Source organism: Ochotona princeps, chromosome 17 (genome assembly GCF_030435755.1).
Source record: "Ochotona princeps isolate mOchPri1 chromosome 17, mOchPri1.hap1, whole genome shotgun sequence".
In the NCBI taxonomy this organism is placed as follows: domain Eukaryota; kingdom Metazoa; phylum Chordata; class Mammalia; order Lagomorpha; family Ochotonidae; genus Ochotona; species Ochotona princeps.
The window spans coordinates 11,211,960-11,238,687 of record NC_080848.1 but is presented as its reverse complement, the minus strand read 5'-3'; the positions used below and the strand labels follow the sequence as shown (position 1 = coordinate 11,238,687).

Genomic DNA, 26,728 nt, shown 5'->3' with positions numbered 1-26,728 from the left:
CCAAAGAAACACGTGGCCATGAATGACAGTACAGAATATGTCTTATAAAGCATCTAAGTGGGCATCACATGGGAAGTGAGTATACTGCTTACACTGCTCACACAGCAAGAGGACAGCAGGTCAAGAAGACTGCACGTGGTCCCAGCACATGGCAAAGGTGCTTTTCAGAACCCGCAAAAATGGTCACTGTGAATTCCGTGCACACACAGGCTGCTTCTCCTCGTATTATGTGCCCAGGAGAAGAAAATGGCTTGACCTGGAGCAAAATCAAGATGCTGGGTGCTGTCTCCTGACCAGCTGTATGGCAGGGTAGGGGGCAGGTGGAATGGGCAGAGCCATCTTTGTGGGCCGGGTGGGTCTTCACAGACCTGAGATAATCAGTACCTCCCAAAATTGCCCAGTGTAGTTAGAGACCATGGAAATGGATCCCATTTGGTTCAGTAGCATAAGGACAGTGACAAAAACATCTAGACACTTTTCCTTTCTGGAAGTTGCCTATCCATGGAAATGGAAGCATTAACTTTGAACTCCCTGTACTATACAGAAAAATTCCAGGAATCACTTTCTACCCTAGTTTATAAACCTGATCCTGTGGCCAGTGTTTTAGCCTAGCAGGTAAAAGCCGGCATCCCATATGGGCACCAGTTCAAGTCCTAGTTATTCTACTTCTGATCCAGATGCCTGCTAACATGTCTGGGAAAGCAGAAGAGGATGGTCCAAGTGCTCAGGCACCTGCACTCATGTGGGAGACCCAGATGAAGCTCTGGGCTTAGAGCGCCCAGCTTTGGCCTGCTCCAGCCCAGCCCAGCCCTGCCCTGCCCCGGCCATTGCAGCCATGCAGATAGTGAACCAGCAGACAGAAAAATTTGTTTCTCTAACTCTGCCTTTCAACTAATTAAGACAATAAGTCTTTTTTTTTAATTTTTTTTTTATTACAAAGTCAGATATACAGAGAGGAGGAGAGATAGAGAGGAAGTGGAGCTGCCGGGATTAGAACCAGCAGCCATATGGGATCCCGGCACATTCAAGGCGAGGACCTTAGCCACTAGGCCACGCCGCCAGGCCCGACAATAAGTCTTTTAAAACATACACATGGGCCAGGCATGATGGCCTAGTGGTTAAAGTCCTCGCCTTGAATGCACCGGGATCCCATACGGGTGCTGGTTCTAATCCCAGCAGCCCCGCTTCCCATCCAGCTCCCTACTTGTGGCCTGGGAAAGCAGTCGAGGACGGCCCAAGGCCTTGGGACCCTGCACCCATGTGCGACATCAGGAAGAGGTTCCTGGTTCCCGGCTTCAGTTTGGCTCAACTCCAGCCATTGCAGCTGCTTGGGGAGTGAACCATAGAATGAAAGAGCTTCCTCTCTGGCTCTCCTCCTTGCTGTATATCTGCCTTTCCAATAATAACAAATAAATCTTAAAGAAAACATACACACCTCTAACTTTTAGAAAAGACACTAATACCAATGAGAACACATCTAAGGGGCATTCGCTGGGATGGCTGTTGACCAGGAGTCCACAATGCAGCTGGTGTCATCCTGCTTTGTGGAAGCACACTACAATCCAGCCAGTGAGATAAGCCAGGCTGAGTCTGTAATATCTTACACACATTCAATCAACGTGTGAGCCTCCAAGCAGGTGTTTTGTTTAAATATTAATAAACTTTTATAGAACTTTTAAGACAAACAACAACATCCACAAGGAAGCAGGAAATTAGTATGAAGCCACTGCTCACACAAAGCAGAGTTTGTCAGCAATTATAGCAAATAATTCATCCCCTACATGCTACCCCTCAGAGAAAAGCATCACTTCAACCTCAAAAAGCACTAATGATGTGGTTCCTCATGAAAGGCAGAAAAATTTGCAATCTGGTTCAGTAAAGTCTTTTTTTATCATACTTGAAGGTAATCATTTTTCATGAATGATTTGGTTTAATTAAGTTTAATGCAAGTCAATTGAGATAGCCTTCTTTGAAGCAACACTGACCAAACATATGTTGTATTTATTGCTTCCATTATGCAGTTCAATATCATTAACTAACTTGTTCTCCAAAGCTACTCTTCCTGGACACAAAGGGTTCATCTGTCATTTCAATGAGAATTGCTTCCAGCAGAGAGGGAATCAGGGCAACAGGCTAAATGTCCATAGACTTTTAATTTAACAAATAAGAAAAGGTCAATCAAGGAGATATTTATTGCTGTGTAAGTTCTCCAGCTTTGAAGAAATGAACTGAAACAACATGGTTACTACATGTATTCAAACATGCTCACTTCTTTGGGAATCCTAGCCTGGTTTCCAATGAATACTAATAGTATGCATTATCTTTGAATGGAGTCACACTGAAGGTATCAGGACTTTACTTCTTATAAGATGGAAGGTTTTATTTGCTTTTCAACTGATGGGATGTGGACATGAGCTTAGTAGATTGCTGTCTCCAGCCCCAGTCACTGCGGCCTTCCTGGCCAGTGGCCAGCATCTGTCCCTCCCTCACCCTCCAGCCATGGTGAGCAAAGGCAGGGCAGCTAAGAGAGGAGATGGCTCCTGGTCATAGGGCCTCGGCCATGGTTTCTCTAGAGGTTTCTCAGCCTCTGTCTTGTTCTTCAGGAGAGAGCTGACTGACCAGCGCCTGGCACTGCATGGCCTGGTGGTGGCCCCTTCTTTGTCACTGCCAGCCCATCCTGTCTCCTCACTCTAGCCCTGCCTGCTGCATGCATATTCTGGGTCTTCACTGGGAAGTGACTGCTTCTAACACCACTGAATGTACTCCCTGAGGCCCTGGCACTCAGCAGAAATACAAAGGACTCAAGAGTGGTTTGGATCTTTCAAAACAGACACAAACTGAAGTAAACATTCTAACAAAATGAATGTGCCTTCTGTTCACCTGAGGTAAGGAGGCTCTTTTGGCAAGAGGTGTGAAGGAAAATGCGCTTCTATGACAATGACTCAGCAGGCAGAGCACACCCTGCACACCCAGGAGCATGTCCGGCTCGCACCGCACAGAACTGGCTAGGTAACAGGGAGTGAGGCGGCCCTTGCCTTGCCAGCCTGGGCGATGGGGTTAACAGCTTCTAGCACGGTTGCCCTCCCTTTGGGGACAAATGTAGCGGCGTGACTGGGAAGATGAGCATGCCCATTATCCCCAACAGGGCTCTTTTCTTCAGGTTCTTGACTACCATTAAGACTGTGGAGAGGCATTTTATCTCAAATGCTGCCTTCTCTAACCATCTGCCCTGGGTAGCTCTCAAGGACAAAACCAGGAGTCAGGAGCAGAGTAGCGTTTGATGCCCAAGGGGCTCTCTGCAAAGGGGGTCCAAGGCAGGAACATAAAGGGGCTCCACCACACAGGGGTCCTCATGCTACAGAGGCTGTCCAGGGTGACCATGGTGCTCAACTATCAATGAGCCCCTGTATTAAGTGGGCATTCCCTTGGTAACACAGCAAACACAACTGACACTGAAATGACAAGCATCCATCAGTCTTCACACCAGGGTCTCCAGGAGCTTAGGCAGCTGCTTCTCCACAGTTCTGGTTCTGCTTCGTGGAGGAGGCATTAGTGACAACTGTCACCACTCCAGGGGAGCCAACACTGGCAAAACTGACCACACATGCTGCCTAAAGGGTTTGTTGAGGTTTGAATGTACAGAATCAGAGCATGTGATGGGTCAGGTATTTGATTCCTACAACTCATGTGGGAGATCCCAATGGAGCTCCTAGTTTTGGCCTGGCCCAGCTGTAGCTGGTATAGCTACTGAGGAGTGAATCAACAGACGAAAAACCAGAGAAACTCACTTCTACCTCTTTGGAAATTTCCACTAATTCAGCAAAAACAATCCTAAGAGACTGATTATCCATTACAAAACAAAACATGTGCGTTTATAATTTACTTTTTAAAAGCCCAATTCCCAGAAAGCTTGTGTTAGCTGATCATTGACCGGTTTGTTCCAAGTCAATTCCTCTAAGAAGTAAAGAGCAAAAGGCAATAGAGAGGCCAGCTGAGGCTGAAGAAGCTGTACGCTGACGGGAGGAAGCTTCCAGCAAGCAGCTTAACACAGAGATGTCACATCTTTCAAAATTAGGCATGGGGTTACAAGGACTCCAGTTAAACCATTCAACAACAATTGAAATCTTTTCAGGCTTTACTTCTGGAGATCCAGAAATGATCCACCCAGGACTCCACAGACATACTGAGGTGTAGACATAACCGAGGACTTACAACAATCTCAACATGCAGGTGTCAGGAGCTGCAAATACTGTTCCACCTAATTCCTCTGACATCAACGTAATGATAGAACCATGGAAATCCAGCCTCACTGTCAGCTTCAATATTGATACACCTGCTGTAGCTACACACAGTGGCAGAAAAACGATGTCACTAATGAGGATTTAGGCGTCATCTGATATAATCATGCAGACAGAAAAGTAGCTTCTAGAGTCCACAAAGTTTATGTAACATCTGCTTCAGAACAAGCAGCGTTCTATTGGAAAGTTGTAATTGCCACCCTCATCACACCCTCACCCTTGTTCCTGAGCCATCCTTAGACATAATGGAAATACATTCCATGTGGCAACAGGCTTCTTCCTGCAGCCCAAGTGGCTCTCTTTGCCTCTCTGGCTCACTCTCTTTCCTCATCCAGCTCCTTCCTGTGCACTAAATTGTCCCTGTCAAGTTCCTTTAAAACCACATGATATGTGGGGCAGGCACTGTGGTGAGCTGGGTTGAGGCATTGCCTGTAATACTGGCATCCCCATACTGGTGCCACTTTCTCAGCTGCTCAGCTTCTGACCTGCTCCTTGCTGACCTGTCCTGTGATGTGCCACTGCCCTCCATGCAGGCAACTCAGGCTCCCGGTTTTAGCTTGGCCCAGATATCAGCTATCTGGAGAGTGAGCCAGTAGATGGAAGATAGCTCTGTGTTTCTCCCTGTCACTCTGCCTTTCAAATGAATAAAAATAAATCTTAAAAAAAAAAGAGCTTTGTGTAAACTCTGTCCACATTTTAATCAACTCTTATCTCCTACTCACAAGACTAGGTACAGATATTGTGTCAATGGCATATTTAAAAAATTCAAATCTGAAGGGCTGGCATTGTGGCACAGAAGGTTAAGCCACTGCTTTGAGATGCCAGATCCCATGTCAGAGGGCTGGTTCGAGTCTCAGGTGCTCTACGTTTAAACTAGCTCCCTACTGATGTGCATGCAGGGGATGGCCCAGGTGCTCGAACACCTGCTGCCCATGTGGGAGACAGGGATGAGGCTCCTGGCACCTGGTTTTAGCTTGGCCAGGCCTGGTTATTGCAACAATTTGGGAAGTAAACCAACAGATGGAAGATCTTTTGCTGTTTCTCCCTTCTGTAACTCTGCCTTTCAAATAAATAAAACAAATCCTTCAAACAACAATAAAACAAATCAGACAACTTTTCTGCAGCACGGAGCCTTACTCTGAAAACACTGTCTTTGAGAATATGTCTTCATTTTTCAAACACACCGAGCACCTGCTATGGGGTTTACAAATCACAAAGATGTGAGACATTAAAATCAAAACAACTGCAAGATGCAAGTCCGGGCAAAGGTAGGATGAGAGCACATACGCTGGGGCAGTTCCTGGCAGGGTCCCAGCACCCAGGTGGGCACACACATGAGCTGTGTGAGGGGTGAGTAGATCCAGACCCCCAGCCGGTGCTGCCGTCCCCCAGAGGCCCTGTCTCCCATACATAGGCATCCTTGGGCTAAAGGTGTTCCTGTAACAATCCAGGAGACTACAAGGATTAGAGTGGGGAGTGGAAAGTGGGGTACTGACCAACTCCCCACAGACTGTGATTGTTACAAACCAGACACTCAATATGAAACAGAGGTTAACGAAGTTCCTAGTTCCCTTTAAAACCAAAGCCAGGTAATGAATCTGTAGTGACAGAAACATCTCAGCGCTCATCTCAATGGTGATGTGTGTGCGAGGGTCAGTTCAGACTTACCTTGGTGATCCACATAAGGCTTAAAGGCCTGCAGGATTTTTGGCACAGCCACCCCCATGTCCAGTTCTGTCAGAGTTAGCTCGTTCATAAAGTAGGGGAGCTGGAGGAAAGAAATAAACAGTGATTGAGATGGTTAAGTGATCTGGGAAATACGCTAAGGCAAATCAGAGTTTGACACACCTGTTGATGGCAGCCACCTGCTTTCACGGGCACAAGAAGTACCTGGGCTCAAGGAGAGGACCACACCTGCTGTTGAGGCGGGAACTTCACTTGCTTCAGACCCACCATGGGGTGTAAGATGTGCACACAGGGCTGCTCTTTCACAAGTCATGACCACGTGCATGGGTGACAATCTGAGCTTGCAGGGCAGGAAAGAATCCTCCTGTGTTGGACCCGAGATGGAGAACCAGAAGGGAACCACGCACAGGGGCAATTGAGGCTTCTCCAGGCCCCACTCTAGCTCGGGACTGCTGTTAACCAGAATCCATTTGCAGATTGAAGGTTTGGCTCCTCCCAGGGCTACTAAGAGTTCTTTGCACAGGGGTGGTTCAGTCCTGACCTCCAGTTTTTCCCACTGCTAGGGTCTCCCTGGTCTACAAAGCATGATGGAGCGAACATAGCCTTTGTCTCTGAACTCTGGCACTGTTAGATGTAGGTCATTTTTCCTCTACTCTAACCTGTTAGTACTTCTGAGCTGAGAAGGCAAAGGGAAGCTTATGTGTGTGACCTACAAAAACCTGTATGACTAGTAGTGAAAAAGCAGACTCTCTTCTTACTGCCTGGGAAGAGGGCACCCACCTTGTGCTGCTGAGCGGACAGAGGCATCCTGGACTTTCCCCTCTCATGAGAAGGACAGCATGCACCCTCTCATATTCAATAGGAATAGGTGTAGCAGGCAGCAGAGTTCTGCTTTCCCTTCACACTGCCAGGGACTGCAGCCCTCCCACTCAGGAGGGTTACTAGACAGTCTCTGTGAGAAGTGTGGGGCCAGTCCTGCAGCCTGACCCCTGGGCCTGGAGTCAGCAACTCCAGTACTCTGCTTTCAAGGAGGAACAGGCTGAGTGGGTTAGAACTGGCTGCTGACATCTCTGAACGACCTGCAGCAGGCCATTTCCCCTATGGAATCAGCGGTGAGAAGTGGGCTCAACCCTCAGTCCACCTCAGGCACACAGGTCAGCATAGCCCTCCAAAAGCCCAACCCCAGATTCTGCCTCCAAATCTGCCCTTCTGGTCCAGAAGCAGCCCTGGTCAGTACGGGGGCTGAGGAAGGGAAAACACTAACGCAGAGGCCAGAGAGAGCTTTCTGGAGCTTGATTAAGTCAACAAGTCCTCTACCCAAACGAATGACAGAAACCAAATGGATGCACCTGCATACCCACGTTTACCTTCTCATCTAATTTTACCTGAGCTCACTTTATGAACCCAGAGTCCTTGAACTTGGAAATCACAGGCAAAATTATGTGTCATGCCTTTCTCGAAGGGAAGGAGCCATTCTTTCTGCTTTCAAATGTACTCACAATCTAAACACTTAAACAATTAGCCATGGAAACTCTCAGGGAAAACTGGGGGACCAAATTGACTCTTCCTTCACTGGGGCTACACTGGATCAAAAAACTTCTAAGGAACCTGAATAAGGTCTCTTGATTGGCAAACAAGCCATTCCATGACAGTGATGAGGACTACTTACAGGATTTAAACTCACTTCCAAGTAGCCCTGCATTAGCACCAGGAGTATTTCTTCAGCAAAGCCAGAGCCAAAATAAAGTACCATCTGGCCAAAAGCAAAGGTCAAGCACAGACATGTTTACAACACAGGGCCTGGCAGGAGGCCCAGTGTGTGCCATGAGCCCAGTGGCACTGGGACGTTGGCCAGCTATGGCCAGGCAGTTTAAGTTCGTTTTTAACTTAAAGATCACATTTTCCCAAACTAAATTCTGAGATCATCACCCAGAACAGGGAGTAACATACAAAAGGAAACAGAAATGTTCAACAAGTCCCCAGACACGGTCCCAAGATCAAAGGTCGGCCTATGAGCAAAGTCAGACGTGTTGCATGAGAAGAATTCACGACCCTCAGTTGCTAAATGCTTACACCCACTTCTTTCTCACTTCGGATGTGAGGGTACAAAACTTCCTGCATTGGCAGTGTGGACTTTTGAATGCTCTCATGTGGAAGTGATACCTTTATTTTGCTGAGTTTCATTTGGATTTTCTTAGATACCAGATCAGACCAGTATTTCTCCCCTAAGAAGTCCCAAAATATTCTTCCAAGCAAGGCGTTCACCCAGGCTTCCTGTTCTTCCTCCTCCAAGGGGGCAGATTCTGGCAACTGGCAAAAGAAAAGGGACCAAAATTAGCTAAGAAGCAACTGGAGAATAAGACAAGTGCTTATTGCTACAAACTCACTGATGGTCCCTCCCTATGGAAAGGGGAGTCTCGCCTCTTCCCTGTAAATTACATGTCTCACATCACGCTGGTGAACAGAAAAGGGAACAAAAGCTGCCATCACAGCTAGAACACTGTCTTTGTTCATGCTCCTTTCCTTGCAGTCCTTCTGTGACCAGCTCCTACTGCACACACTCAGCCCAGCCAGGCTGTCCTGTCTCCTGAATCAGCTTGGTGTCAACATTTCATCATTGCTTCAGCAAAGGTTCAGCTGACATCTCATCCGGGCAGAATCCAGGACTCTCAAGTTTGGCCTGATTTTTGCAACATCAAGGCACTCATAAGGTGCTGAGAATGGCTGACTCCTGGGTCTTACCCCCAGCGACACTGAGCTTAAGTGGGTACCAAAGTGCTGTAACAAAAAGAACAGATGAAGAACCACAGTTCAGAATTAGAAAGTTGCTCTCAGTTTACAGGCAATTTCTACACCTGTTTTCACCAATCAGCCCAGTCAGTTACTGCAGCCCCCATCTCTGTTGCAGCAAACCTGCTTCTCCAACTTCCTGGGCTCACCCTTAGATCACACCCTCAGGCCTGGTGAGGGTCAGAGACAGGGATGAAGAGAAGGAAGCAGCAGCAATGATCACACATGATCTGTGAAGTCTCAGCAGTGGGTGCGGGGGATGGCTTAACTCAGTAACACAACAGCATGGTGACTGTGGTTACTACTGCCATCTACCACATGCCAGACTCTTTCTCAGGTTGCCTCATCCATGTTTTGCAATACCCTAGGAAGACAGGAACTTGATTACTTAAAGGCAGAGAGGACATGACATGATCACCGCAGTCTGACCCAGAGCCTTGCTCTTCTACTTTCTGCCCATCTGCTCCTGCTATATATGGGCAGGAGGAGGCAACTAGTCCACTGACGCTACATTTTTCTGTCTGGAGGGCTCTAATTCTCTAATTAGACTATAACCTTATACACAGTGAGTTTGGAAGGCAGAGATCAAAAGATCTAGAAATGCAGAAATCTTTAATTATGTGCTAATTCTTTCCTTCAGTGATTTATGTGAACACACCCATTCCACCTGTGTGCATGATTGCACACCTTACACTTGCACCACCTCCACATCTTATTCTTGTGCTACCCACCCTGGGCGGCTGTTGACAGTGCCCACCTTGCACGGGGTCCCCAGGCCAATGGCCTGCACACTGGCGCTTGGTGTGCAGATATATGTATGTACTTTGATAATATTACTTAGCTGATTAGGGTACAAAGGGTCAAGGGCTACAGGAAAGTGGGTAATACCATTGTTTCCACATTAGTATCATCACTTTTTTCCCCTGTATATGGGAGAAGTCCCACCCAGCCTGCCACCCATCCCAGGTCCCCAATGTGAGGCATGTTCCAAGGGTCCTGCTCAAGCAGTTTTGATAGTTCAACAGTTCTGAATTGCTGCCAATCTTGCTGCTCCAAGCACAACGAAATCTCTTCAGAATCCACCGGCTGACATAGTCTTATCACGGTTGGGCTTCTGAGATCAGCAGGACAGTTGGAGAGATCTCCAAAGAAACTTTGTCTGAGGTGATCCAGACCTGATTCTTGTGTGTACTTGCCAGTACAGGGTCCGTCACAGTCCGCCGCCCCAATCAGCTTATGCACATGCTGGCCGTTGCAATTGCTGGGTCAGTTCTGTTTCCAGCCCTGTCTTCTACATGAACCAGTGGGTGTTGTAGTCCAGCCTGATCCTGCCCACTTCATACTCAGACCTCACACAAACCAGTGGGAGCTGCAGCCTAGTTGGGGCAACTCCCCATAACCCCCATCAGGCCTGCGCCCTACCTTGGTTCCCATGCATGCCAATATGTACTGCAGACTTGTTCAGTCTGTCCACATCCCATTTAGCTCTCATACATGTCAATGGGCACTGAAGCCTAGTTCAACCCAACCCAACCCTACTATCCAGCCCAAACACATACTGGCAGGTGCATTTCTGTCTAGCCACCCGTGCCGCAGTCCTGGTTTTCATGCTCTCCAGTGGGAGTGGTAACCCAAGAGGGAGGTGTCCACTATGTCCCTACTAGGTCACTCCCACTCCCAGATTATGCACTCTCCAGGTGGTCCTCGAGTTTAACTTGACAGATTAAGCCCCCAGTGCCAGCCTCTGCCAACTGATTGTGCAGCAAAGCCCAACCTGCCCTCACCCACTCTAATTTTTGCTTGTACCAGTCAGAACAGTCAGCCCAACCTGGCTTTTCCCTGATCTAGCTCACATGAGGCCCACAGGTGTTGTAGCCCTGCCTGGTCTGGTCTGCCCCCATCCCAACCCAGGCTCTCCAGTGGGAGTAGTTGTTCAGCAGGGGAGACCACATGCCCCCTGCCGGCTTTGCCCCCTCCCCCCCGGCTCTCACGTGTGCTGTTTGGGCGCTGCAGCCACATCTGGCATGGCTCACCTCACATTGGCATTCCGTAATGTGTACTGGTTTGTGTCGCAACCGAACCTGGCCTGACCACGCTCTATTCTGGTGGTCGGATTCGCCAGCGGGTGATGTGAACGGGTTCAGCCTGGTCTGTCCCCCACCTATGCCATATGTATGCCGGTGGGTATCTTTCTCTGTCCTGGTCTGGGTTGCTCCCTATCGTGGTTCTTGTGCTCACCTGCAGGGACTGTGTCCCGACAGAGGAGTTTCCCAAGCTCCTCCATCAGAACCTCTCCCTATGTCAGATCTGGTGGGTCCATGGACCAGCCACCGTTGCTTGCCTTCAATCCATTCCAGTTCTTATTGTTGGATGTTTCAGCCCAGCCAAGGCTTGTCCATACCCAGACACTGATGTGCAGATATTTGATGTGTGAGCACCAAAGTCTGATTGCCTGTGAGAATCCCAAGGATAATGGCACAGAGTGGCAGGCGATCACTTAAAAGCTGGCAGTTCTGACAAGCTGGCTCAGAAATGACACAAAATACTGGTACAAGCCTCACAGGTTCTCAGCGGCTAGCTGTCCATATGTCCCCAGTGATAGCTCTCTTTTTGGGGTCTGGGACTCACTTAGAGCTCATAGCCACATGTGACTACCCTCAGGAAAGCTTACATCTTAGTAGCCCTTTATGTATGGGTTTTATTTGTTTAACAGTCACATTTTGTTTACTTGGAACAATTACAGTGAGGAGGGGAGAAGGAGAGGGAAAAGGAAAAGGAGTTGGGCATGGCCAAAGCCAGGAGGCCAGAGTTTTTTTCAGGTTTCCCCCATATGTACAAGGGTCCAAACACTTGAGCCATCTTCCACTGCTTCTCCCAGGCATATCAGAAGGGAGCTGGGTCAGAAGTGGAGTAGCTGATTTCAAACTGGTACCCTTATGGGATGCCAGTGTAGCAAGTCGAGGCCTGACTCCAGTCAGGAACCCCACAAGGCTGGCAGGGGCCCAAGCACTTGGGCCATCTTCCACTATTTCTCTCAGGCCATTACCAGGGAGCTGGGTCAGAAACAGAACAGCCTCTGGGGCGAATGGTGGTGTATTAACTGGTGTAACCCTCAGCCTGTGGCCCCAGAAAACCATATGGGTTCAGTTGGTGTTATGGCTGGTCCACTTCTGATCCAGCTGCCTGCTTATGACCTAGGAAAATGGGAGAGAATGTCCTTGGGTCTCTGCAAGGACATTCATGTGGGAGATCCAGAAGCTCCTGGCTTCAGGCCTCAGACTCGCCCAGTTCTGGACATGGCAGCCATTGAAGAGTGAGCCAGCAGATGGAAGATAACTCTCTTTTTATCTCTCACCTTCTCTCTCTAATTCAGTTTTCAAGTAAGATGAATAAAGAGAGAGAAAGAGAGAGAGAGAGAATAGCTGAAACTCAGAAAGCACCCATACAGAATGCTCGTATCACAGGCAGCATTTTACCCACTATGCCACAACTCAGGCCCTGAATCTCACTTTAAAAAAATAATCATAAACCTTGCTACAAAAACAAATGCGTATCAGTCATATGGTTTCAGAAACCAAGAATCACTTTCTAATGGCTGTGATGTCTATTTTTCCAATGCTGGAATCATCTTGACATGAACCAAGACCAGGTCTCGGTAGAATGGGAGAACTCTAAACCTGTCACAAACACCACTAGGTGTCTGTGCTTGTTTGAGTCACTTTTCTTTCTGCCTGAACATCTACACTTCAGTCTAAAAGGTCTACACCTGGGCCAGCTTTTCCCTGGCCACTGTCATCAAGTCCCCTCAGGTTTTCTGTACAGAATCGTGAGTCAACACCCAGGCAAGGACAATGCCCATCTGCCACGCAGGCAGTACTAAGATACTGCCTTCCCAGGACACCACCTCTCAGATTTGCACAAACAAAGGCTACCTTTCCCTTCTCAAGAGGGAGAAGCTACTCTTCATTATCCTTTCCTTACAACCCTAGTCATTTACTGGAAACAGTTTTAGCACAAAGCAGCAAGAAACAAAGGCTATTTCACAACGTATGTCCAAGCCAATGACACGTGATGTGATAAACTGCTGAAATAACTGACAAGTAGGTTTTTTCTTTTCAATAGCTTCTGTTTCTAAGGCAGGCTTCTCTTCATAGATTCACTGGGAACAAAGAAAAATCCAAGAGCAGCAGAACATTTATAATGCATCAAAGAAACTTGGCATTAAAGTCTGTATTCAACAGGCTGCAAGATTTCATTTCCAACAAATGTCATAAAATTTTTAGAGCTTAAAGATAAACATGGACACACTTCCTAATAATGTGGCTGGAACGTGAAGAGACTATTCACATTACCATCTCATCTATACACACACATTTAGAAATGATAGCTTTGCAAAGATGGTCTCCAAATGTGAGTAGATGGAGTTCAGTGGCTCAAACCTGAAACAAGGCAACAAAATCGAGCACTTACAGAGAAACATTTTATTAAAAACTAACATCTAAGGGCCCAGCGCAGTAGCTTAGTGGCTAAAATCCTCATCTACAATGCCTGGGATCACATATGGGTGCCACTTTGTGTCTTGCTTCCCATCCAGCTCCCTGCCTGTGGCCTGAGAAAGCAGTCAAGGACGGCCCAAAGCCTTGGGACCCTGCACCCACGTGCTAAGCCAACCAAAGCCAGGAGCCAGGAACTTTTTATGGGTCTCCCACGCAGGTGCAGGGTCCCAAGGCTTTGGGCCATCCTGTACTGCTTTCTCAGGCCACAAGCAAGGAGCTGGATGGGAAGTGGAGCATCCTGGACATGAATACAGGATTCCAGAGCATGCAAGGTAAGGATTTAGCCACTAGGATATTGCGCCAGGCCCAATCATTCTAAGTTTAAGCCTAATATCTCCAATGGGTTAAACCACTGTCTACCATGGAGGTGTCCCATATGAATGATGGTTCGAGTCCTGAATGCTCCACTTCTGATTCAGCTCCCTCCTAACCCACTTGGAAAAGCAACAAAGGATGATCCAAGTAGTTGGGTCCCCTGCCACTAACGTGGGGGACCTGAATGGAGTTCTGGACTCCTGTTTTGGCCATTTGGGGGGCAAATCAGCAGATAAAAAGATCTTTTTTTGTCTCCCTCCTTCTGAAACTCTGCTTCTCCCCCTCTTTTTTTTTTTTTAAATTGGAAAGTCAGAAATACAGAGAGGAGGAGAGAGAGGAAGACCTTCCATCTGCTGAATCACTCCCTAAGTGGCTGCAACAGCCAGAGCTGAGCTGATCCGAAGCCAGGAGCCAGGAGCTTCATGCAGGTCTCCCATGCAGCTGCAGGGTCTCAAGGCTTTGGGCCGTCCTCAGCTGCTTTCCCAGGCCACAGGCAGGAAGCCGTGAGGGAAGTGGGGCTATCAGGATTATAACTAGCACCCAGATGGGATCCTGGTACATGCAAGGTGAAGACTTTAGCCACTAGGCTATGGTGCAAGGTGAAGACTTTAGCCACTAGGCTATGGTGCTGGGCCCAAACTCTGCCTTTCAAATAAAGAGATCTTTTAAAAATATGCATATCCAATAGATTTTCAATATGCAGAATACCCTGCACATATTTTTAATCATATGAGAACACAATTGCCGACAATGTCTTACCATCATTGTATTTAAATTTATATTTACCAATCATACCACTGGGTGTTTATAATACTAGTTTGGATCTTGAGCACCAGTAATCTAACAGTGCCTCATTTAGCTACTAACCAGTAGTTTAACTTGCTTAGAATGCGAGGAAAGAGGCCAAGATGCAGATGTAGCCAATAACTCTGGAGCCCTTGAGACGTGACTTTGATCACGGCCATAAAAGGCAGAAACAGGATGTGGGCAGGGTGAGGGTCGGGGAGTGGTTGGTGCAAAGGCAGGTATGCCTCAAGCCCTTGGATGAAAGAGGTACAGGCAAGCATTTGGGTGGTGGCAGTGTGATGGTGCACCTTGAGGGGACGTCAAGGTTTCCTCAGTCTCTGACTTCTTTGAGAGCCTCCTGGACTCAGTTATCAGAAGCAATAAAGTCTCCAGAACAACCTGACTTTGGTGATAGAGGTAAGTACTAAATGCCTTCAAAAGATCTATATGTGGGAGACTGCAGAAACGGGCACTGGTGCCACCAATAAGGAGGGGAAATGGGCACAACCTTACAGATCTACAAGTGCATTCATCTCTGGCCAGCAATTCTTTCAAGACTTCATGCTAAACACAGGTCCACATCACACAACAAAACACATTTATCAAGATAGTCACTGCATCACTACTTAGAATTGTGAACCCTTGCCACTGGGGACAGGTGTTTGGAGCAGCAGCTAAGTTGCTGTCTGAGAGGCCTGCATCCCATATCAGAGCCTGATTTGAGTCCTGGCTACTCTGCTTGTGATGCAGCTTCCTGCTAGTGTGTACTCTGGAGGCCTAAGCTGATGGTTCAAGTATTTGGGTCTTTGCCACCTGGGAGACTCAGATGGAGCTTCAGGCTCCTGGTTTTGCCCTGGCCAAGCCCTGACTACTGCAAGCATTTAGGGACTAAACCAGCAGATGGAAAATCATTCTGTTTCTGTCTTTCTAATGAAATGAAAATAAAAATATTTTAAGATGTATTGCAAATAACCCACACACAGGAGAGGGGCTGACTGATAACCCTGGAACATCCACACTCAGCAGCTGTGTGAAAGGGGAGGGAGTGGTCCAGGAACTGATGTGGGCTGATTTCCTGAAAGCAGTGGCAAGTATGCAAGGCAAAATTATACCCATGGTATGCTACTCTCTGGGTCAGATGGAAGGGGAAACAAAAACTACAGAGATGACACATTAGAAACTACGGAGATAGATCTCACAACAGCTGTGAAAGGAACTGGCAGAGAAGCACAGAAGGAACAGGGCAGGGGAAATGAATCTTTTCTGAATACCTTTGGACAGCTCTAGAACCTTGTTAATGTCTCACATGCAAAAAAAAAAAAATCAACAAGGATGGGTCAGAGAAAGTCCTTCCTATAGCACAAATCACAAAATCGGAAGCCAACACTGACTTGTACAAGAAACCATAAGAAGGAACAAAAATAGTATATAGGAACACTACAGAACATCTTATTTTCCAGAAAATAGTGCAATGACATTTCCCATTCCATGTGTCCTTCCAGGAATCTGCTGTTCCTTCAACGAGAGGTAGAATTTATGCCCCTCTCTCTGCACCGAAGGGGCTTCTGTGACTGTCCTGACTTGCACAGGAAAACAGAGGTGGCACTTCACTTGCAGAAGGTCATAAAAGGCAACAGAGCTTCTGTCTGGCACTTTGTCTAGGGACACATGCCCTGGGAACTCAAATTCATGAGATAAAAGAAGGCCAGGCCTCATGGGAAGGAATGAAAGTCCCAGCCCTCAGTTCCCGCCACACTCCAGCCTGCACTCAGAGGCTTCTCGCTTTCCAGGTGAACAAAACTTCTGGAACCAGATGCTCTAGCCCCCAGGTGGACCTGCAACAAACAGTCTTTTGCTTTCACCTGCCAAACTTTATCCAATTTGCAAATGTGTAAAGAAAATAAATGTTATCATTTCAAGATGCCACTTGGGGGGGCTCATTTGTTACTCAGCAATAGACAACTGCAAAACAAGCACCTGCATGCTTTTTTAAAGCAGAGTTAAAGAAAGGAGATGCAGAAGTCTTTTATTCACTGGTTCACTCCCCAAATGGCCACAACGGCTGGAGCTGAGCTGATCCAAAACCAGGAACCAGGAACCTTTTCTGGTTATCCCATTTGGGTGCAGGGTTCCAAGGACGTGGGCCATGCTCTGTTGCTTTCCCAGGCCATAAGTAGGGAGCTGCAGCAAAAGTGAAACAGCAGGGACTTGAACCAGCACCCACATGGGATGTTGACAGTGCAGCTGGAAACTTGGCCTACTGTGTCACAGCATTTGCCCCAAGCATCTGTATCTTATCTAATCATTTATCAGATGACCCAGAAAGCCAAGGTACATTCCCACAAGCTTCCAGAAGGCGAAGTGGACAGAATGACCTCAATCCCCAGTACACATCAGCCACTAAATTAACAAGGATGAGGTAGCAGATGGGAGCACAGGTTCAAGGTAAAGCTGACTACATGACACAAGCAACCTCCTCATAGGAAGAAAAAACCCTGCACTGAGGCCCTCTCATTTTGTTCTACTCAGTCTAAATGACCACCAAAAGGATGAAATCATACTGCATGCTCTGCCTAATGGGGTCAGGAAGTATAATAGCATTAAGGGATTTTCATCAGATTTAGAAAAAGGAGAAATGATTGGCTTTCTCACAGGGACCAAGCAGCTCGAAAGACATGTGGACCACAGAACCCTGACGGCAACGCTATGTGGGAGGATTGGCGGTGACATCAGTGTCCCGGGACCATGTGATGCCACATGCACTGAGAGAACAACGCTCCCAAACAAACAGGGCTTGTAATTTAAGAAAATCCTCAGAAAACAAGTATTTTGTTAAATGACGTTCTTAGGTCAAGGACCAATTCTCCTCCTGACTTTCCTAAGCCCAAGCACCCAGGGAGAAAGGGCCACTTGTAGGAAGCAGGGTGTATGTCTTCTTCAATTGAAACCAGCTTAAAATACTATTTATTTACTTATTTACTTACTTACTTACTTACTTACTAACTTATTTAATCTGGAAGAAGGAGAAGGAGAGAGAGATCTTTCACCTGCTGGTCCTCTCCCCAAATGCCCACCTGGCCACCCTCCCTGACCTGCATCTCAGCCCAGTCTCCACTGCAATATTCTCCTCCTGCCCTCTCTCTGCCTCAAAATGTCAACTCTCTGCCAGGAGCTGGTGATTTTTTTAGACTTAAATTATATCAATGTTGCTCCCTGCTCAAAACTTCCCAGGGCCTTCCATCCCCCTTGGGATGGGTCCAATAAGGTTCTGTCCACTCCCCAGCCTCCCTACCTCCCCCGTGGCCCTAGCAGACTACCTAGCTTCACTGGCCTCTCTCGTTCTTGAATATCCCAACTGCATTCCTGCTACACAGCCGTTGTGCTTGCTGGTCCCTGCTGCTGGAACACTCCCTCCTGCACCTCAGATCTCTGACCAAGAGTTACCTCCTCCAACAAGCCCTCTGACCACCCTTGTAAAATAGCAGCTCTGGCCACTTTCCACCCTCCTTTACTAAGCTTTAGTTTCATTCTTAGCACCATCTCATGCTCATTTCCTGCTCTCCCTGGCTAGCGGGCAAGCCCCCAAGAACAGGGCCCTTTATTTTGCTCATCACTGTGTCCCAAGTGCCTTGAACAGGCACAAAAGGAAGCATCTTACAGGCAGAAAGGAGCACGAGGAGAGCAGAGGGAATTTCCACCAAGGCAGGCAGCTTTACCTTTTTCCCAGCTGTGGGGCTGCTCTCCACACTCTGCACGGGGCTCCTGTGGGGACTGCGGTTTTCCTGGGGGACACACCTGCCCATGTACACACTGTAGTCGAGAAGCATCTTCTGCCGCACGCTGCCTGCCAGCTCCTTCTGCTTGGGCTGTGACAGGATCTCCTCCATGCTGCCCTTGCTGCTGCTGCGGCTATGTGTCAGGTGGCCGGAGGGGCTGCTGTGCCTGCTGTGGGTGGGCACAAGCCCTGGGGCAGAGAAGAGAGGACCATGAGCATGAAGGAAGACATGGTAAATGGAGAAACACAACACCACTCACTGTGTGAAGGAGAGGCAGCTAACACGCTATCGAACATTTACAGCTGTCACTCTGAATAACTACTTTAGTGCTATCCGTGGATGATTTTTTTGGACAGATTTTTTTTTTTAAAGATTTATTTTTATTACAAAGTCAGATATACAGAAAGGAGGAGAGACAGAGAGGAAGATCTTCCGTCCGATGATTCACTCCCCAAGTGAGCCGCAACGGGCCGGTGCACGCCGATCCGATGCCGAGAACCAGGAACCTCTTCCGGGTCTCCCACATGGGTGCAGGGTCCCAAAGGTTTGGACCGTCCTCGACTGCTTTCCCAGGCCACAAGCAGGAAGCTGGATGGGAAGTGGAGCTGCTGGGATTAGAACCGGCGCCCATATGGGATCCCGGCGCGTTCAAGGCGAGGACTTTAGCCGCTAGGCCACGCCGCCGGGCCCTTTTAGACAGATTTTATTCCTAAGACAATTCAGAGAAATGGGAGAATGACAAATGTCCAGTAGGTAGGTATATTATTTGAAAAGCAGAGCAACAGAAATCTTCAATCTGCCATTTTACTTCCCAGATGGCCACAACAGTCAGGACTGGAGCAAGCCAAAGCCAGGTAGGGTGGTAGCAGCCCAGGTACTTGGACTATCTCCCACTGCCTTCCCAGATGGAAGAAGCTGCATCAGCAGAGCAGAACTGAAGTAGCACTCTGACATTGGATGCTGATGTCACTGGCACAATGCCTGTCTCCTCCCAGATCTTGGAGGGTTGGTGCTAGAACTGACAGACCCCAAGACTGGCATGTTGACTCAACAAGCTAATCCTCTGCTCCAAGGGCTGCCATCCTATGTGACTGCTGGTCTGTATCCCGGCTGCTCCACTTCCCATCCAGCTCCTTGCATACAGCCCGGGAAAGCAGAGGAAGATGGCCAAGTGCTTCGGACCCTGCATCCATGTGGGATACCCAGAAGCTCCTCGCTCCTGGCTCCTGGCTTCAGATTGGCTCAGCTCTAGCCACAGTGGCTATTTGGGGAGTGAGCCAGCAGACTTCCCAAAATAAATAAATAAAAAAATCTTATCAATAAAAAGAAAGAAAAAAGAAAAGAAAGAACTGACAGACTTCAAGTCACAATAGATTTGTGAATACTGTCAGGACCAAGTAGAAAGTGAGTCAAAAGGCAATGAGAGCTACAGCTCACAACAATTTCCAACACACCATCTTCTCTTCACCAAATTATTCATCAAACACATTCTGTAGACCAGTTATGCACTAAAAAGACCCAGTGCCTGCCCTTGAACTTCGACACCAATGCAGATGAACACAACCTTCTGTACTAAGTGACTACAGCAGGACTACCGGACTTGCAGGGCAAGGGAAGGAGGAACACCCATCTGCCAAGGATGGCTGACAGGTGCTTACTCTATCACTCACACACCATGACACCTGGGCTCTATCTTCAAGGATAGTTGCCATTTTCCTGGCTCAGATAGGGAAGAGCATGCATAAAAAGCAGTGACAGAGCACAGTACATCTAAAACCTAGGCAGACACTTTGTGAAGTTTCACACAGAGCACACGGGTCAGAGATGGGAAATGCGAGTGAGGGGACCTACCAGCAGCAGCAAGACAGTTTATAATCACATCACACCATTTTACTTTCTTTTTAAAAAATATTTATTTATTTTTTATTGGAAAGGCAGATTTACAGAGAAGCAAAGACAAAGATCTTCAATCCAACTGACAGAAGATCTTCCACCCTGTCTCTCCTCCTCTCTGTACATCTGACTTTCCAATAACAAGTTTAAAATCTTCAAAAAGAGAAAAATGATAATTAGTTAAAAACAAACAAAAAAAGAATTCAAATTAAATCTAGAGTTCAGTAAAAAAGTAGGAAAAAAAACAGAAAAGGAAAAAAAAAATAAAAAGATGAAAGCAAACAGAGCAGCAGGACCCAAAATCCACAGGCACCTCCTCCAAGACCGAAGGGTAGAAGGAAAGCCTTGTCCATACCTCGGTGGCCTCATCCTGTTACTGCACCCTGACCCTGTGGGCAACAACTGTTCTGTGGATTAAGGATCTTGATGACATCAAGAACCTGCTTGTCCAGCAGTCATATTAGAGTCCTGCCAGGCAACCATACAGCTTGGTCTCCCCAGACGCCGGCTCCTCCTGGGGCTATTCCTGACCCGCAGCCAGCCGGCAGGAGGCCTTCCACCTGCTCAGGGCAGATGACCTAGCCATGGAGAGTCACCAGGCCCACCTTCATGGCTTTAAGGAACAGCATGGTCCTCACCAACTGACCCTTGGTAGTTTGGGGGACTTAACTTGCCACAATATCTCACTTCATAGCGTGTGAAAGTAACAGGTATTGTTAGTGAAATGAGTGCAGCTGTGTTTGCTTTCAGCCTAAGTAAGGACACTGAAGGTATTCCCCCATATCTAACTCTTATCATTGGGTTTCTTGTGTGCTGGGTTCAAGTCTGGGGACTTCTGGCAGGATTTACAAAAATACAGGTTCATTAAAAATAAGCTAATTAACATGCCACTTGCAAAGTTGCTTTGGGTGGCCCTCGGAGCCCAGAGCAGGGCTCTTACCCCTGTGGTTTACTTGATTCTTTCAATGCATAGTGGAGCAGACCTTTATTTTCCAACAGATACATGCAGGCTACATATGTAACTTTAAATTTTCCAGTAGACACATTAAAAAGGTGAAAAGAAACAAACAGAATTTATTTTATACGGTCATTACCTAGGTTTTCTGGGGGCTGGTTTCAGGAATCCATAGAAGCTACCAACATTTGAGATGCTTAAGCCATTTATATAATACAGGGTGTGGGACAGGGGGCTGCCATGTGGCATAGTGACTTCAGTTGCTGCCTGTGGTTTTTGCATCCCATGTCAGTGCTGGTTCTAATCCAGCTCCCTGTTGATGCACCTGGGAAGGCAGAGGTACATGACCCAAATCCTTAGGCATCTATTACCCATGGAAAAACCAGCGTGGAATTCCTGGCTATGGTCATGGATGGGCTCAGTCCAGCTGTTGTGGTCCTTTGGAGAGTGAACCAATAGGTGGAAGATATCTTTGTCTCTCCTTCTTTATAACTTTGCCCTCTGAATTAATAAATCTTAAAAAAAACAGAAGCTACATGCATCCTATACTTCAAGCCATCTCTAGATTATTCATCATACCTACTGCAATGTGAATGATGTAAAGTAGTCATCACATTGTATCATTTAGGGAATAATGACAAGAAAAAAATGTATATGTTCAGTACAAGGCAACTTTTTTTTACAGCTTTATTTATTTTTTATTGGAGAGACAGAGAGGAAGATCTTCAGTCCTCTGGTTCACTCCCCAAGTGGCCACAAAGGCCAGAGGTGAGTTGATCCAAAGCCAGGAGCCAGGAGCTTCTTCAGGGTATCCCATGTAGGTGCAGGGTCCCAAGCACTTGAGTGATGCTCCTCTGATTTCCCAGGCCACAAGTAGGGAGTTATTTGGGAAAGTAGAGCAGCCAGAACTTGAACCAGTGCTCATATGGGATCCTGGTACATGCAAGTTGAGGATTTAGCCACTAGGCTATTGTGCTGGGCCCCAAGGCAACTTTTAAAGAGTATTTTTGATTGGGGCAAGTGCCATGGCTTATCAAGCCTGTGATGCTGGCAACTCACATGGGTACCGGTTTGAGTCCCAGCTGCTCCATTTCTGATCCAGCTCCCTGCTTTTGCCTGGAAAAGCAGCAAAGGATGGCTCAAGTTCCTCGGTACCTGTACCCATGTGGAAGACCCAGATAAAGCTCCTGGCTTTGGACTGGTTCACTTCTGACCACTGTAGCTATTTAGGGAGTGAACCAACAGATGGAAGAGTGTGTGTGTGTGTGTGTGTCTGAATCTGCCTTTCAAGTAAAAATAAATAAATCTGGGGGAAAAAAGAATACTCTGATCCACTGGTGTTGAGTCTGTGGATGAGAAGCCTGTGGCTATGGAAGGTCAATTGTCTAGTATTAAACCTGATGTACCTAAAATGCTATCATTCCAACCACAACCAAGATAGAAAACAATTAATGGGATACATTTCTTTTTGGAACAAATTTGGAATCTATGTACATCTTACACTGAGAATACATATCAATTTGGACTAGCCACTTTGCCAAATGCTTAAAGCCATAGCAGGCTGGTGGCTACCAAACGGACAGCCCAGACTTAGACCTACCAGGTGATCTATCAGAATTCACTTTTTTACTCTTTAAATATTTATTTATCTGAGAAACAGAAAGACAGAGAGGGACAGTTGGAGGCAGAGTGAGGAGCTGGATCACTCTCCAATAGGCCACAAGAACCAGGTCTGGGCAAGGTCAAAGACAAGACCCAGGAATGCCATCCAAGTCCCTCATATGAGTGGCAGGAGCCCAAGGACATGAACTGTCATCTGCTACACTACAACACCTGTCCCTTGAATTTTCTTTTACTTGGTTTTAGGAGTTCAACTGTGTCCTTCGAAAGATATACTGATGTCCTAACCCCCTAGTACACAAAGTCTTATTTGAAAATGGGGTCATTGGGCCTGGCGGCGTGGCCTAGCGGCTAAAGTCCTCGCCTTGAAAGCCCCGGGATCCCATATGGGCGCCGGTTCTAATCCCAGCAGCTCCACTTCACATCCAGCTCCCTGCTTGTGGTGTGGGAAAGCAGTCGAGGACGGCCCAAAGATTTGGGACCCTGCACCCGTGTGGGAGACCCGGAAGAGGTTCCAGGTTCCCGGCTTCAGATCGGCGTGCACCGGCCGTTGCGGTTCACTTGGGGAGTGAATCATCGGACGGAAGATCTTCCTCTCTGTCTCTCCTCCTCTCTGTATATCTGACTTTGTAATAAAATAAATAAATCTTTAAAAAAAAAAAAAAAGAAAATGGGGTCATTATAGACAGAATTAATTAAAATGACGTCATTCTGGTCTAACCTGTGTCCTTCTAAGAACAAGAGGAGAGACACACAAGGCAACACCAGATGATAATGGCAGAGTCTGGAGTGATATATCCATAAGGCACAGACTTATAGCCACACCAGAAACTAGGAAGAGGCAAGGACAGGTCCTCAGTGGAGCCCACAAGGAACTCAGCCATACTGACTCCCTGGATTGAGGCTCTCTCTTCACCTCTAGTACTGTGAGATAATAAATTCGCTATTCTGAGCCATCAAGTCTGTTGTGGTTTGTCCTGGCAGCACTGGGAAACAAATTTATCCAGTAACCTCCTCATACATCTAGATTTTTGGTGCTTTTGGTTGTTTCTAAGAGGCTTCTTAGATCTCAGCCCTAGGACTAGGATATATCAAAGCTAGTTCTGAACCCGACAGAAAGGAAACTCAGTATATGTTTGGTAAGGGTATAGATCATCTGCTGGGAAGAAAGCAAAGGAAGTATTTGAGACCCACATAACTCATATAACCTAGCATAAAGCCCTGGCAGGGGAAGCCCCAGAGTGGCTCCATCCTGGTTCCTCTCTATCCAAGCAAGCTTCCCCTAATAACACCCATGCTGCTTTTGTCCTTCTCTGATCATCCCAATCACTGTTTGAATCCAGCCCCACTCTGGCACAGTGATTTGCAAGCCTCTGATTCACACAGGCCAGTTCTAATAAGTACCACACCTGGAAGGAGAGAGGAGCTGCTGTTCGCTGGATTTGTGCTCCTGCAGTAAGCACCATGTCCAGCCAGAATAAAGGCAAAACACTGCATGGCTCTCAATCAGGGTGCTCAGGATGGGCCCCAAGTGGTCAACAGCACTGGGTTGGAGGACCTGATGGGGCTCAGGAGCTGCTGTTGTTGCTTCTTTCAGAGAAGTCACAATACATGGAAACAGAGTATATTCCCAAGAACTAGCCAGGCTAATAACATCTGCAAGGAGATGAAATGATTTGGTGTAAAAGGTTGCAGTGATCAGCCTAGAAGGTAAAGGAGCCATGAGAATACACTTGGGTGGCAGAGTAAGCAAGTCAGGTGTTCCTGCTTCCCCTCACCCAGCAATCTTTCTCCTTTTCCCCTACACACCTTCTAAACATGCGTGAGCATTTCACACAAATATCGTTACCTGGTTTACTTCCAGGGACAGCAGGTGGCTTCTTGAGTTCTGACTTCAGCTTAGATGCCAGAACAAACCTCCTAAACCATTCCTCCTTTTCTCGTCCCGTTCTCCCAAAGAGGTACAATATTTGATCTCGCTGGCCGGCTCTTGTTCCCTCTGGAGGTTGCAGCGGCTTCTTGGGGTCCTCATTAGCCAGCTCCCTCTCGGCTGCTGGCTTTTCTTCACAAGTTTCCTTATCTGTCTGAGCCTTTGACATAAAGTCATCTTGCTGCCCAAGCTCGATGCAAATAGGATACTTTTTATTCCAGATGCGTTTCCGAGCCAAACTTTTAGGTACAAGATAAATCTGCAGCGAAAGGGAAATTATGATGTACAGATATCAATAAAGACTATCTTCACTGTGCATTAATATTACAAACAGCATAAACACAAACTTTATAAAATATCTGACTAAAAACAGATGACTCTGAAATAATTTTTACCACTCATCTATGCCTGTAAAAACTGGAACAAATTTTTAGAAATGAAAACTTGCTCTTTAAAATCATTTTATAAAGTACATGTTTAAGAATCCTGTGAGAGTCAGAAATATCTAATTTTCACCAAGCTGCAGCACAGTAACAATGCTTTGTTGGCTATCATTCACTCAGTTTCCAGATCAAGAGTTTAATGATCCCAAGTCAAACTTTTGAGTCATGAAAAAACAAGAACTGGTTAATCTACCTGGGAAACTCAAGTCCACTCTGAGTATTAGCTGCAAGTGCAAAGGACCCACAGCTTTGTGAAATAACAGGTAACTGTATTTCTAACAAAAATACAAGTAGATAACATTTTACAAAAAGTTATTTTATATATCCATAATTTTCACACTAACAAAGGCTTCAATTCATTAGTACCCCAGTGACCCTCTCATAGCTCTCATGAACTCTGAAGTCAAAATTCAGAGTGCCCAATGTCTTTGCTCCTGCAAATATGGTCCCTGGAGCAGCAACAGCAGTCTCCCCTGGGAACCCATGAAAATACTCATCTTCAGGTCCCGCCCGAAGTTTACTGATTCATAATCTGCATTAGCCCAAGGATCAATGCACACATTAAAATTTGAGAAGTACTGCCCTAAAACACACTAATGCTTATACAACAAAAGGATCTTTTTAGGGGGAAAATGCAGTGAAACAGGCAAGACTCCAAATGTCAGTCCTTCATTTGAGGCAGCCCTCCTTCTGAATGGAAGTACTTGGACTCACCTTGCTGTCCGAGAGGTCATAGATTTTCTGGCTGATGTAGGTGACCTCTGGCTTTGTTTCATTGTAGCTCGCCCTCCTGGATATATTTTTATTGGGCTTTGAAAGTCTTAAGGTTTCACCCTCAAGTCGAACATAGACTGAATGCGTCAAAGTCGCATGGTAAGTTTCTGGATCATAGTTGTAAATCTCATTCATCCATCCCTGATGGAGAAAGACCCTGGTTAGTAAAAATAAAATAAACACAAATCTGATTATGTGTGAAAATGAACACTGGTATTTAGGACATTAAAACCACACTGGGCTTTGATACTGGTGTCAATCTGTTGATGGCAAAGGGTCACTGAGATGAGCTGGAAGGAAAACTGGTACTGAGCAGCAACCTGCTACGGTATCCAATAACATCTGGATTGGGGGGGGAGGGCCATGCCCACTATCCAAATTTTTTTTCCTTTTCTATTTACCTATCTATCTGAAAGTAAGAGATGGACAGAGAGAGAGAGAGATCGAAAGAACTCTTCCTTCTTGGGGGACATCCCAAACTAGACTACAGGACACAAACACTGGACACAGGGAAAAATCACAACATGTGGTTCAACCTCTATTGGGACTGGGCCTCCTCAGTTGCCCAGATGCACATGGCAGAAGTCAAAGCCAGCTCACCTAGTTCAGCAGAGGACATCGAGTGCCTCATCAGAGAATGCAAAGCACAACAGGTTAGACTACTCTCCTGGCAAGCTTTGCAGAAAATGTCTGGGTCTATGGAAATGCTAAGGTAGATTGGTCCAGATCTTGGAAGATTTTCTCAACCCTTTTGCAATGAAGCTGACAACATCTTAGAACTATCAAAACTACTGAAATAATACATTTGGAATACTCTTCCACACATCAGGGTTTCTAAGGCTTCATCACATCACCACCTCCCACTCCAGGTGCTGATACAGTTTGACAGCAAGGAGCAAACTCTTT

The 26,728-nt window shown here is 46.8% G+C and overlaps 1 protein-coding gene across 5 annotated transcripts in view; it reads right to left on the bottom strand.

Annotated features, from left to right (window-relative positions):
- The window catches only part of TEX2 (testis expressed 2), an 85,422-nt gene that overhangs the window by 12,060 nt on the left and 46,634 nt on the right, over window positions 1-26,728 (bottom strand). For all 5 annotated transcript variants that reach the window (XM_058676167.1, XM_058676168.1, XM_058676164.1 and 2 more), the window contains exons 3-7: window positions 25,763-25,963; window positions 24,525-24,864; window positions 18,148-18,395; window positions 8,148-8,294; window positions 5,967-6,066 (exon numbers count right to left, since the gene is read on the bottom strand). In XM_058676167.1, coding sequence (XP_058532150.1) covers window positions 5,967-6,066; window positions 8,148-8,294; window positions 18,148-18,395; window positions 24,525-24,864; window positions 25,763-25,963 — 1,036 coding nt within the window. The remainder of the gene's footprint in view (window positions 1-5,966; window positions 6,067-8,147; window positions 8,295-18,147; window positions 18,396-24,524; window positions 24,865-25,762; window positions 25,964-26,728) is intronic.